At 38.0% G+C, this 14,489-nt stretch overlaps 1 protein-coding gene across 7 annotated transcripts in view; it reads right to left on the bottom strand.

The window, feature by feature from the left end:
* Window positions 1-14,489, bottom strand: part of Camta (Calmodulin-binding transcription activator) — a 47,331-nt gene that overhangs the window by 18,477 nt on the left and 14,365 nt on the right. The window contains exons 1-2 of one of the 7 annotated variants that reach the window (XM_089262247.1): window positions 11,143-11,275; window positions 10,519-11,040 (exon numbers count right to left, since the gene is read on the bottom strand). The exons of 5 other annotated variants lie outside the window; for them this stretch is intronic. In XM_089262247.1, the coding sequence (XP_089118373.1) occupies window positions 10,519-11,040; window positions 11,143-11,272 (652 nt within the window). In that variant the 5' untranslated portion in view covers window positions 11,273-11,275. Of the gene's footprint in view, window positions 1-10,518; window positions 11,276-14,489 lie in introns of those variants that run through there. One more of the 7 variants, XM_089262246.1, reaches the window with a different exon arrangement.

The raw sequence follows: 14,489 nt of genomic DNA, 5'->3' as shown, positions 1-14,489 counted from the left end.
AGCAAAGGCTCCAGAATTTTACTTTTCGCAAACAATGGAGGTATCCGACAAAGAAAATGTGTTTAATATATGTCATAGAAGTTATGCACGATAATTTACGAATTTATTTCCTTTATTCCTCGAGCTTTGATGATTTTATCATAATGATATGATATATTTAGAAAGTGGATAAATTGCAAAAGGACAAAAACGGATAAAGATAAAGATCTCTAGGTCGAGCTAATCATAATAATCAATAGATCAAAGTTAGCAGATATGACTCAAAAGGTATATATTTGCTCTATATATGTATATACATATATACAAGAAAATACCTTTATCCCATTATAAGTCTGTAGTTTATATAGTTTTTCACTCAAAAGTCCTTAGGGAAACTCACATAACCTAGATCAATTTTCTTAGTTCCGACATATCCATATATCTACCATCCATATATTATCATCCATCCATATTATCATCATATATTATCATCTCCATGCACTATAGACTATCGTAAAACCCATATACCCATCTGCACTGATTGCAGTTCAGTCGAAAAACAATGCCAACAAAAAATCGAGAGCCCCCATTGAGCGCTACAGCTCAGGTGCCATCGGGGATCGGCTGATGTCCCAGGCGCGCCATGTCGACGTCGACGTCAACGTGCAAGGACCTCAGTCTCAGCCTCCGCACAGCTACAGCGGCTCCTGCGCCTCAACTGTGACTGTGGCTGTCGCTGTGGCTCTGGCAATGGCTGTGGCAAAAGGATATTTTATTATTTTACGCGCAGTTCTCATAATTTGCAAGTCCCTTCGCTTAATTGTGACAAATGCGCTTTGGCATCCAAAAAGAAAAGCGAACAAGAGAATTGAGAATTTGTACCTCGCATAATTTGGCTTTAGCTTGCAGCGAGTTGGCAGAGCAGAGCTCAAAGCTGACCTCCAGGTGGGGGCCAGGCTGCCAGGTTGACTGGCCTAGCCTCGCCTGGCCTGGCCTGGCCTGACAGCGCAAATAGCACAAAAGAGTTGACATAAATAATAAATTTTCGTTTTACGATTTCGCGTTACGCGTCACACACACACACACATACACACACACACACCGGTTGAGAGAGCTGCCAATTTGAGGTCTGCCAAATTGTGGCTAATAAATATCTGACAGCAACAACAACCAACAAAAAAATATTTATATATATATATATCTCTATCTATATATACATATATACATATTGAGAGAGAGGGCGAACGTCAGCGAGGGCAGTTCAGTGCTTTAGTTGTGCCTCTGTCTGTGCAAAGAAAAATTGTTTGCGCGAAAATCAACGAGTGTGAAATTACTTTTGTTTAGGCTCTGTCACAGTAGCCCTTCGCCACTTGCACAATTAAAAGCCATTAAAAGCTAGAAATTGTCTGCGTATAAAGCAAAAGTAGAAGCTAACAATAGTCTAGCGCCATGTTTGCAGCAGAGGGAGTGTAAGTGAGTGAGTGTGTGTGTGTGTTGCTGGAGGGTGCAGCTGTAGCTAGGCGAGAGAACTCACAACAATCAAAGATATTTTAAAGAGCACACGTGAGCACATACTTTGAGCTAAATACTATATCTATGTTTGTCTTACTATATATTTATATAAGCTTAATAAAATGTATGCTCTATCTATGTATGCCTACGTATATTTCTATATAAATAATATAGAGATGGCTATACAATTGCTCCTATAACAATATTAATATATAAATCTTCAGCTACGTTTATATACACATGTATCACCTATCTACCTATATAACCATATCTATATGTATATATACCTACCAAGATCTAACATCTATGTACACTTCATTTCGCACAAAACTTGGTCAACAAACGGACACGACAATTGGGAAAAAGCACGCACCTTTTTGGCCAGCTTGTTGGCTGTTCACATGATGACGTCTTGGGCACATGTTTCTAACTAAGCCCACGAAAATAATAAAATGTCTTATAGAACAACATAGCAAAAGCCAAGAACTGTTGTAGTACGAATCTTATAAGATAATGCCACACACACACACAGTCAAATACGAACATGACGTCGCAACAAAACCCCAATAAACAAGCAGACAGAGAGAAAAGTGATAAAGCAACAGACGTCATTGGTGAAGAAACTTTATAGCAACTTTATAGATAATAATAATAATACAGACAAATGAGTGACTATGATTATTATCATATATGGTTGGGGATTTTGGCATGGCAACGTTGATTAAGATGAGCAATATAAGTAAATATTAAAGAGTTCCAGGAATTTGGGCAGTTATTTATTACTACACGAGACTAAAAGCAAAACTCATAAAGTTTATTTTTAACAGATCTGCTGAGACAATCTTATGGCTAATATTCGTTATATTGATAATTATATTTATAATAGACGAGTTTATTATCAAATTTTTAGCTTCTGTCGTGAAGGGTTCAGAAAAGAACATATCAATACATCAAATAGACCGATAGTAGAGTAAAGCTTACTTAATTGCCTGTCTGCTATGACTAGCTACAACTGTTTGAAGTTATCTAAGTAAATACTTAGAAGAGATACTTCAGAAAAATATATTACAGAAGACTGATAAGAAATACATTGAAAATAGATTGTACATAAAAACACGAGATAATCCGTAAAATACTATATGGTATTTAGTTTATGGACAGAACGAATCTAGAGACAATGTAGGTACAACTTTTGTTAAATTAGAGAATAACACTATTTCATTAGGCAATAAAGTATATTGTTTAGTATATCTATTACAATTCCACACAACAGGGTATATTGTGTGTAAGAAATCACATAGAAGAAAGCGTCGTAAAACACTTGAGAGAGACGCAACGCGTATTTCGTTTATCTTGAGTTGCACGGAGCAAACTTCTCTATAAATTTACAACAACTATGACTTATGACAGATGTGCGAGACATGATTTATATCAAGATACACACTAAGAGAGACAGAGAGAGGGGGATAGCAGGAGAATGAATGAAAAAGAGGCAGATACGTTGCGGCTGATAAAAATCATTTTGCCTGCATGTCACTCCCGTTCAGTTCGTGTAAATTGTTGTTGATTGCGTTGCAAGGAACCATTTCTCTTGCTGGGCGGCAAACAGCAACAGCAACAAAATGTTGCATATTATGTGGCAGCAACAGCAATTAAAAGACACATAACAGCAAATAAGCGTGTCAGCCAACTGAGCGAAACAATAATTAGTAATAACCACAAAGGCTATGCAATTGTTGTTTTCTTTTAAATGCCGAAGCGAAGGATTTCAGCTGGCTTCAGGGCAAGCCACGGCAAGAGGGCAGGTCATGGATTAACATAAAAATGCACAGCTAAACCAAAATGGAAAACTCCGAGTTCCGTCTGCTGCTTCTCGAAAAGTCATAAAAGTGCTATTAATGAATTTCTAACCAAAATGCCATAGAACAAAGCAAATGAGGTGGGCAGCGGAAGGGGAAGGGGAAGGGGAGCGGGAGCAACAACCACCCAAACAAAAGCTCTGCTCAAATGCAATAAATTATTCACATTTATGAGGGCCAGGCAGCAATGGAGGTAGAGTCCGACGTAGAGGCAGCGAGAGAGGTAGAGGCGATGACTGAGGCGGTGTGACAGAGACAGCATTGTCAACGCTGCCAAGACATAGTGCTTAGCTGCAGCTAAGCTATATCCTACGAGCTTCTCTTTCTCTCTCTCTCTCTCTCCCTCTCTCCCTCACACAAGTCTTGCCTGTCTCCTCTTTCTCCAGCTCGCTCACTCCCTCTCTCCCTCTCCCTCTCGTCTACATGGCTCAATGCAATTACGTGCGCATTTCATTTGTTTTCCGCTTTTCTTTTTGACGTTCCTTTGCCTTGTATAAATCAGTGCAAAAATTTCACATTTCCTAAATGATTTTCATATGAAGAACTCAAAATGGTAGAAACTGTGACTTTATGCTACTCTGTAGTTCGATTGGCTACTATAATATTTGATACCTAGTTAAAGAATAATCTAATAATAATAAGACATTACTGGAACTCCCAATATCTCAATCTATCCATCTCCGCAACTGTACTCTTTTTTTTGCTATACCATCTCTCTATATCTTTTCATCTATCTTTCCTTATATCCATCCTATTTCCTTATATCCATCTCTTTATCTACTGCATATAAGCTTCCTTTCATTCACTTCACAAACTTCCCTTACAGCCTTATATACCCAATTTAGTTTCATACTTCACAGTCCATAATGAATACAAATAAAAATTCATCTCTAGCTAAAGCCCCTTTGGCATATGCTACACATAAAAATTGTAATGCACTTTGCAAACTTTTGCTTAACTGTCTCTGTCTTGTAAGGTCCGTCTTGTCAGTGCACGTACACGTGTGTGTTTTCCCCTCAGGGTGCTCTACGGCTGTTGTGGCGGGAACTTTTTGGTATACGGTCAGTCGCGGCTGCAAATTATATTAATATGCAGTCGCTGAATTTCAGCCGAAATCTCTCCATCTCTCCAGCTCTCACCTTTCACCCTTTTACCTCTATACAAACATGGAATTTTTTTTCCTACCTTCCATATATCTGTTTCCCATTTTTTTCGGCCTGCGGTTACCTCTGTGTTTATTTAAAATAAATATATTTTTTTCCATAGTTTATTTACATATGTCTACGACTACTTGTTATACTCGTCCGAGAAGTAAGAATGAGAGAATATTAGCTTTTGAGAATAGCCTAGTGAATCGGGATAACTATAGTTTAAGATTCTATTCAAAACTTATTTAACAAGAATTTAATTGCAGAACTTGTTAATCCCAAGTTGTAAGACGATGATTAATTAAAAGAAATTCAATCCAAGAACATAATAGAGCTCAAATTAAGTACCTATCAACCTATAGATATATATAGTATATAATATAAATGAAAACCCTCTAGCCGTTGAGTCTTTAATGAAAGTCTCCCCTTTACAGCTTTCGAACGAGTATTATGTAGTCAGTGTTACCCTATTGCAACACTTTTTCCTTCTTTTTTGTCTGTTTAGCAGCGAAAGCTGTAATTTATTTTAATGCTAGTATTTATCAAGAAGTCATAAATACGTGGCCAAGTATTTGCCTGGCAGGCAAACACAAATATACATATGTATATGTTCACATACTAAATATACTCTCTCTCTATCTCTCTCCCTCTCTCTCTCTACAGATATATATAGATGTGTGTATTTGGTTTTTACATAAATTGCAAATTAAACATTTAAAGTGCCATGAAATTAGCGCTGCGAAAAACACATGGAAGCAGTTAGTCAAGCGCTGCTCCATTAAAAATACATAAAAACCCAAATTGCGTTGCACGAAAAGCAAATTAATCTAAATGCCCCGAAAATAAAACTAATAACTATAAGGGCAGCCAATGAAATGGAGTATAATAGACTAACAAAATACCCAATCGAATTAAACAGAAGTACATAAAATTATTTGATTGACGAGTGATTATATTAATGATTAGACTATGTAAGAATAAGAATATAATTGGATTCTTCACTGATATAGATTAGAAAACTCGAAAATCGTTAAAAACTATGCTTAATAAAGTTGATCTGTTTTTATTTCAGTTGTAATGAGTGTAAAGGACTGCTAAACTAACATTTGTATCGATAATATTGAAGATCAGCCAGAGCAAAAACGTAAGTCAGAAAACAAATGATATTTTTATGTAACATAAGTGGTTCTATAAAATATTGCCGTAGTGCTTTTATGCTAAAAAGAGCTACTTTCCCCTACTCAAGTGGAATGAGCTTTTATGAGTCTACACGGATTTTGCTGTAGTTCTTGGATGTGAAAGCATTCGTTGAACAATTCACAGTCGACAAGATAATTGAGTTTAAAGTTTACAAAATTCTATGAAAGTAAAAATATATATAAATGTGTAACTTTCAAGCGGTACCTCCCTCTCTCTCTCTCTCCCTCCCTGTTCTGAATAGCTATTCAAAACTCTATAATGCGCCGCCAACTATTATAGTTCATATATCTCGCACACAACTCTGCTTCTGAAATAGCTCTGATAGACTGCATTAACTATAATACGAAAATGAGGCTTTCGGCTAACAGCTAACAGCTTGACCTAGACGTAATATACCCCATTTGCTGTTCCTATATTAAGTATAGGTATTAAAACTAATATTTATCTAACAAAATTAATATGGTTGTGTAAGCTAATAAAGACAGCGACGCACACACAGATAGAGAGAGAGAGAAAATGAGAAAGAGATAGCGAGAAGAGCATAGAATATATTGAAATTGGAATTGAAATTCGGGGGGCTGAGCATTGGTGGGGACATTTTTGGGTTTTTGGGCCCCTCCAACAAATTGTTTGTCTAACCGACAAATGTAGCACAAAATTTTTGTTACGCACAAATCGAAGGGACGGACGATAAGCCAAATAAATAACGCAGCCAAATGCCTCTGGCTGCCAATGCAACAAAAATGCAACTGTGTGCGTGTGCATCTGTGTGTGTGTGAGACCAACGTTTAGCAGCGCATTGTACAATAAATCTATTTGCGTGCGAGCTAATCGAAAACACCTGAACTGAAGGCAGAACAAACAGGCAGGAGCAGGCAGCAGCAGGCAGGAGCGGGCAGCAGCTTTCTGGCCTGGTCCAAACAAATTGCCATAGACAACAACATATTAATCCAAATTAGCATCAAAGTGATTTAATTGCTTGGAATTTTGGCATTGGCAAACACTTTTCGACTTTTCACCCAGCGCCAGCAGCAGCAGCACCAGCAACAGCAAGGACATAGCCGTTCGGCCAGGACATGCATGGCCAGCAGCTGGTAGGCAACGTAGTTGGCTTGTAAACATGCCAAGCGTAGGCCTTGCATTTTGTCACCATTTGCCCATCGATCAGGCTAAACAACAAGGCAGGCACACACACACACTACAAAGAGTGAGAGTGAGAGAGGTAGCTAGAGATAGCGAGCTAGAGGTCCTTGGCTGCTTTAAAGTTAACTTTAAAACACTTTGGCCATAAATTTTGGCAAACGCTTAAAGCCCCCAACAATTTCTAGGCACGATTTATGTAGCTTTTAGTAATATGAGCATATATGTTACGTGCCACGTAAAGTCCTGCCGTGACACACACACACACACACACACACACACAGAGCCACAGTCGGGATAACTCTCAAAACTAATTGAATTGCCTTCGACAGCGAATGGAAATTAATAGGCGCACATCAAAAACAGAGAAGGAGAAAAAAAACCAGAGAGAGAGAGAGAGCACCCACAGCTGTAGCACAGGCCATAACTGATGCGAAATTAAAGGCTCAGCTAAAATACCCAGCACACATACACACACACACACACACACAAACACATGTAGAGACAGTCTAAAGTGTAGCCAACTGTGCGGCTCATGGGGCAATATTTATTGAGTACGTGATCTTTGACAAATCCCTTTTCATTTCTTGACTTTTTCTCTTTCTCCTTTTCTCCCTTTTTTTTTTTTGTCGTGCCTCATGTGAAACATTTTGAATTTTTTATTGCTGCCACGTTGGTCAGCCGGGTCACGCCCACTTTGGCCAACTGCTCGTGGCTCGTTTGGCATGCAAAAGGCGGCCAGCAAAAGTGCCTTATTAAAATTTTGTCAACTTGCGACTTCTGCTACTGTTTCAGCTCAGCTTCAGCTTCACTTCTTCTTCTTCTTCTTCTTCTTCTTCTTCTTTTTCGACTTGTACTTCTTTTTAGATTTTCCTAGGTTCTCTGCTTTTATTACTTTTTCACACTTTGGCGTCCCCTGACATTGTGGCTTATACATTTATAAAATGTCACAAATGCTTGAAGTTTATCCAGCAGCTAGAGTAGCAGCAGTTGGAGTAGCAGCGGCCAACTGTTATATAGCCGCACATGCAACTGTTATATGCATTAGCATCGAGTACTTTTGTAAAATGTGTCAAATGCATTTTTAGCTTTAAGCTGAGATAAAGGTAGATAAATTGTTAGCTAAGAGTTGCTCTCCAGCAATAAAAGTAATGCAAGTCAATTGTAATGTCTGAAGAGATTTATGGCAGTTTAACAAAGAGATTTATAACAGTTTAGCTGTAATACTACTAGAGATTTACTTCAATTCTAATACTATTAAATTTGCTGCTAAATAATTGCAAATAATTGAGACTTGAGCAAAGAATGCATCGAGTTTATAAAATTCCTTTGCAATGTTTCAGGCTTTCAAATTTCAGTTGTTAGCGATATAATTAATAGATTAAATAGGCTACTAACTACTAGCAATTATGCCTATATCTGTATGTTCTGCTTTCATAGAGAATTCTAAAAAAAAAGCTTAAGCGGAATTATCAGCTCTCGGTTATATCGTAGCATTAATAGTCAGTGTACTGCCAAGGTGGAGTAAGGTAGCCTCTGTCAATGAGGTCAAGCAGCAACAGAATAAGGCAGGACAGATAAGGACAAGAGATAGAAAGAGAGAGAGAGAGAGAGACAGTGGCAGACAGAGTTGGAGTAGAGTTGAAGACTCAGAACAATAGCATGCCAAAGACAATAAAATTGACTGCCACAACAAATATATATGTATGTGTATAGTAGCAACAACTAAACACGCACACACACACACACACACATGTGCAACACACTTGTTGGTTTTTCATTGACGCACTTTGGTTGCAAAAGTTTTTTTTAGCGTGCCCAAGTGACAAAACGGCGACGGCGATAGCAAGAGGCGGGGCGGGGCACAGTTATGGAGTGTTTAAGTAGAATTGAGTGGGTGTAGAGACAGCAAAGAGTTAGGATTCAGAGAAAGAGAGAGAGAGAGAGAGTTGAGGGGGCGCTGAAAAGTATGCTACAAAACGCGCATAATGAAGCTGCTCATAAACGAGAAACGACTTTGTTATGGGCCGATAGCTGCTGTTGTTGTTGTTGCTACTGTTGCATGAAATGTGAACTCACACCTACACGCACACACACACACACACACATAAACCTCTATTGTCATTGTTTGTTGCATATAAAAAACACTTAAAATGCCGTTAAGTTAAAATAATAAAGTTAAGCTGCCGTCGGGCCCAACAAAATCTAATGTGACAATGGCTGCAAGGGGCAGCTGAGCAGGTGAGCGAGGACGAGGGGGTGGGCAGGTGAGTGGGTGCACGAGTGAGTGGCTGGGCGTTTGTGGCACGCAGAGCAAAACCCGTTGCACAATTGCTGACATATTTCAATGTGCAACAACAAAAGACAAGGAAGACCCAGCTAGAGCCACAAAAAACTAAAACGAAGCCGAAACGTAAAACAAACGGCAAACGTAATGTGGACAACAACAAAAACATAGATAGCTGAAAAGTATTGTGGGTGAGACTAGCAGATACCCTGGATTAAAAAAGGACAGATTCTGTTTTTACACTGCTAAAAAAAAATAATGTATATATAATTTATATTTATATACATATTTTATTATGTATGATTTTGAGAGAAAATACTTTATATAATTTAATTTTTTTATTTTTAATATTTTTTAATTGATTTTATTTTTATATATTTTTGTTAATATTTATTTTATTATTATTATTTTTTAATATAAATGAATTTTCATTTTTATCATATTTTTATTGTTTTTATTTTTTATATTTTTGTTAATATTTATTTTATTATTATTTTTTAATATGAATGAATTGCCATTCTTATTATATTTTTATTGTTTTTATTTTTTATATTTTTGTTAAAATTCATTTTATTATTATTTTTTAATATAAATTAATTTTGATTATATTTTATTATCTCATATTAATTTCTGTAGTTTTGTCAACTCGAAAACCTAAAATTTACCCAGCAAACCTCTGCACAAAACCAGAAATACCCTTCCCTGATAAGAAATTTTCAATGGGCTTGGGGACATAAAAACGCAAATGTTGGGCATATTTTGCATTGTTAGCGGCATAAAATCGCACACACTCACGCACCAACACACACACATTCATACACCAGCCCACCTGAAACAGCAGAAAACACCTGAGCCGCTGGCGTCTTTTGTTTTCAATTGTTTTGTAGTTTAGATTGAGGCGCTCGCAACTCGTTAAAGTCTATGCCCAGGCAGTGTGTGCGTGCATATGTGTGTGAGTGTGTGTGAGTGTGTATTTGTATTAGTGTCCATGTCCTTTTGTGTCAACAATAAACGCGAACCGTCGTACGCGTTTTGTGGAATGACGTGCGAATTATTGCACCAGGAAGATATGAAATAAAATTTAATGAAATGTTTCTAAAATGAAAATGAGTTGCAAGAGACGACAATAAAAAGGGGTCGATGAGAAAGACAAAGAAGAAGAAGCAGAGCAACACGAATGTAGGCATTTAATGTGGCCAAGTGAAAACTTTAAAGACTTAACAAAATTAAACACAGAGACACACATCGAGACACAACATTAAACAGCTAGAAAACGGCTAAAGAAATTGGCTAAATTAGACATTGAAACATGCTTGAAATTTTGTCATACAAACTTGGCTTGATCGTGCCCAAACGCCCAACACCGCCCAACAGCACTGGCATGCATACTTACTGACACTGAGCGGCAATAGAGCGCTCTGCAAATGGCTAAAGATCTGCCGATGATGATGATGATGATGGCCCAGGCCATTGAAGTACAGGTGGTTCTGGTGCAGCGACAGCTGCTGGTGGTGATGGTGATGATGGTGGTGGTGGTGCATAGCGGGCGTCAAGCTCATGTGTTGCTGCTGCTGTTGCTGCTGCTGCTGTAGATGTTGCTGATGTGGCAGCAATTGCTGTTGATGTTGCTGATGTTGCTGCTGCTGCTGATGTTGCAACATCATATGTTGTTGCTGCTGCTGCTGTTGTTGTTGATGTTGCTGCAACTGTTGCTGTTGTTGTTGCTGCTGCTGCATGTGTTGCTGCTGGCCATAATTCACAGTTGCTGCTGCCGTCGGCTGTGCGGATGCGGGCAGCGCGACTGCCACAGCCGCTGTTGCTGCTGCCGCTGCTGTTGTTGCTGCTGCTACTGTTGCCGTTGCTGCGTTTGCCGCTGCCGCTGCGGCTGCAGCGGTTGCCGTGGCCGTTGCCGTGGCTAAAATGTGATGATGCGTGGTGGATGAGCGTTGTAGATGCTGACTTTGTACTGTATTCAAGCTATGTATGGAGGCGTGCACCGCCGATTGATAGATAATACCGTTATTCGACATCGCCGTCAGCGATTGATGATGCGCGTGGGCGTACGCCATGGTGGAGCTCGGCTGCACGGCAGCAGCAGCCGCTGTGGGCGTGACTGGGGCCAGTGGCAAAGCGCGATAACCGGCCATAAATAACGAGATATTCGTTACTCAATATATGTATCTAAATATATATCATATATAGATATTCACTTGATTTAGGTTTTTTTTTACAGTTTGTTCTCTTTTCACTTCACTTGGCTTGGCATCTGTGCGCCTTGCAATCTAATTGTTAACTAATGCCTGCGCCTCGCCGCTTTCAGTTATTTCCTGCAAATTCAAATCTTAACGAATTTGAATATATGTACACATATATTTATATATATATACATATATATTTTCTCAGCAATATATTTTTTGTTGAGATTTTGGGCTTAGTTCTTGAGTTGAGATAATGTCACTGATAAGCAACATATCCCCGTATCGTCTTATCTTGACACACGCGACTCAACCAGGTACAAAACAAAAAAATTCATTTCATTTTGAAATTTCATTTTCTTTGCACAACAGCAACTGTTGCCGGCATGTAGCAAGATACAATAAATATGTATATAAATACATACCTATATATATAGGTATATATACATATCATATATGGAGAATACATCACATAATTTCCACATTTATGATCTGGGAGTTTTCTGCGCTTATCTCTCCTTAAATATTTGCCTTACATGATAGCTAGCTTAAAGTTCTTCAATGGCCTTGAACTGAAGTTCAATTTTTCAGCATCAACAACAACGAAAATCTAGACATCTCACATCTATTTGCTCTATCATGTAAAGCTGTCAGCTTGAAAGCATGTGATTTAAGTCATTCGAGATAAGCTGAAATATGTCTTTATATCTATGGATATAAATATATATATGCATCTAATTGTATACTTTGACTGCTAATTAAACCTATTTAGCTTACAAATTGATAATTCTAGCTTCATAATTCTTAACTCATAATGCTCGTTCGCCAATTTAAATTGGATTAAATTGGCTTTATACAATAGTTATTGATCTGTCGTTCTGAATGATCTAAATATTTAAACTCAGAGATTTTCTGTCTCTTCCTTCTAGCTTCAGCTTATAAATCGGAAAATCTCCAGAACTAAGTTTGAGATTCGTTCATAAATTGCGTTGCTTTTATAGCTAGAACGAGTATTAAGCAAAGGTTATAGCCAACTGCAAGTACATTATTTGTTTTATCTTTTGTTTTTCTTCGAATCGAAATTTAGTTAAACAGATTCTTTAATTTTTTTCTTATCACTTTTAACTATAGTTTAAAAACTATATTTTTAACAATTTGGTGTTCTTTTTCACACTTTACTGTAGTCCTATAATTGAGTATATATGTATATTACAAGACTTAAATGTTTCACAACTATCAATAGGATACTTCATTTTAAGATTTTCATGTTTTTTTTTTTTACTTTCACAAACAACTAAACGATCTCAACAATCTTAAATAAATATTTTATATACATAGATATAAGATAAAATGTTTGCTTTGCACATACATTGATCACTTAACAACAACAATTGGAGATGATCTGTTTAATCTCAAATTATTTTTTTTATGTTTGCATAAAATTATCATAAATTGACCATAGAGTTCCTCATTAAGGTCTTAAAGTTATGTTCATAATGTTCACTGTCTTAAAATATATAAGAATTTGATTAGAGTCTTATCAGCTCTAATAATACACCTTCCTAAGATTGCCTAAACAATACAAACTTTTTATTTGTTGTTAAATATTCTAAAGCTTTTTGATTAGACACTTGCAGAACAAAGATTTTCCGACTTTGAACAACTAAATTACATTTATACTAACAGTTAAATTGTAGGCATAAAAATGGTAGATATTTAAATTTAGAAAGATCTTAAAACACTTGAGTAAATTGAAGAACCAGTGAAAATCAAATACATATAGAATTAGACACATAAACACTTAAGGAAACTTATTTCTATATAGATAGATATGTATATATTTTAGAAAACATCGATAACAACATCAATATATGTATAACATTAATACATGTATGTAGTTTCATAACAACATCAATGGAATTACATTTAATTACATTCAAATTGGAAGAAAGGTGGGGGGAAAGTAATTCGTGGTATTCAAAAAATAAGCAGAAAACACCAATTACAGTGGGCAACATTGAAACAACAACGTAAATAAATAAACGAGAGGTGGAAATTACAGGTTAACACACACATACGCACACACATTGACACATATACAGAGAGTTAAACAAATTACATAAACAAACGTGGGAACCTGAACGGCTGAATGGAGCCCAAGGATCAGCATCAGCAGCTGTTGGTTTGCTGGCTATTGATATTGACAATAATAAATATTGGCATATTGTGGTGCACACGGCACGCGGCACGCTACAATACGTAAGACGTAACGTAACGACGGCGACAACTACGTTGCGTTTATCGTTTCACGACAATCGTTGCGCGACAAGACACGAGCCACGTCCGATACGTTTGCCCAAGGTCTGCAAACTGAATGCCAGCTGCGACAGTTGGCAGCGGCCGCAGCAGCAGCGTCCGTGAAGCCTCAGCCTCGGCACGAGAGCCACTTCGGCTCGACACGAAGCTGACAGCGTTCGGCAGCTGTTGTGCATTCAGCTAGGATTCGTCGGTTTGGCTGCCAACAGCAGTCAAGGCGAGCGAGCGAGATGCACGTAGCTGAATGTAGTTGTGTGTGAGAGAGAGTGTGTGAGGGCGTGTGAGTGAGCGAGAGTGTGAGTGTGCTTATAGGTGTATGTATGTGTGTGTAAGCACAGTGGTGCTCAAGCTAAGCATTAGGCAGGCAACGTTTCGTATACGTTTAGCTTTGGCTGGCTGTGCCAACAATTAGCCTAATTCCAACTTGACGCTGTGTGGGTTGGTCGAACAGCACCTACACATACACACACACACACATGCATGCACACCCACACCCACACACTCAGTTGAGCTGTTACATTTCTATTGCACAACAATAACTGTGACAGCAGTTAGGGGTTGTTTCCGGCTGCGTTAGAGGAACCCAGCACCTAGCCAGGATCCTGCGCACTGCCTGGCGCCTACCCCAAACAAAAAAGGCAAAGCGAACAAAGAAAACAACATGGATATATAAAAACAAATGCATTTCTATATGCTATATGCTATATGCTGCACGTGGCCGGCATGCAGCTAGCCAGAGTGGCAGCTGGGGCCGAAGAGGGAGGATCCTGTTTTTAGGCGTCATCCGGCAGCGACTGCCAAAAGGCCTCCATTCAAAACTTTTGTTTGGCCAAGTGGAATTTTTAATCAAATG

Source organism: Drosophila navojoa, chromosome 5 (genome assembly GCF_054131105.1).
Source record: "Drosophila navojoa isolate 15081-1374.11 chromosome 5, UAZ_NAV_1.0, whole genome shotgun sequence".
Classification (NCBI taxonomy): Eukaryota; Metazoa; Arthropoda; class Insecta; order Diptera; family Drosophilidae; genus Drosophila; species Drosophila navojoa.
This window is presented reverse-complemented; position numbering and strand designations above follow the sequence as displayed.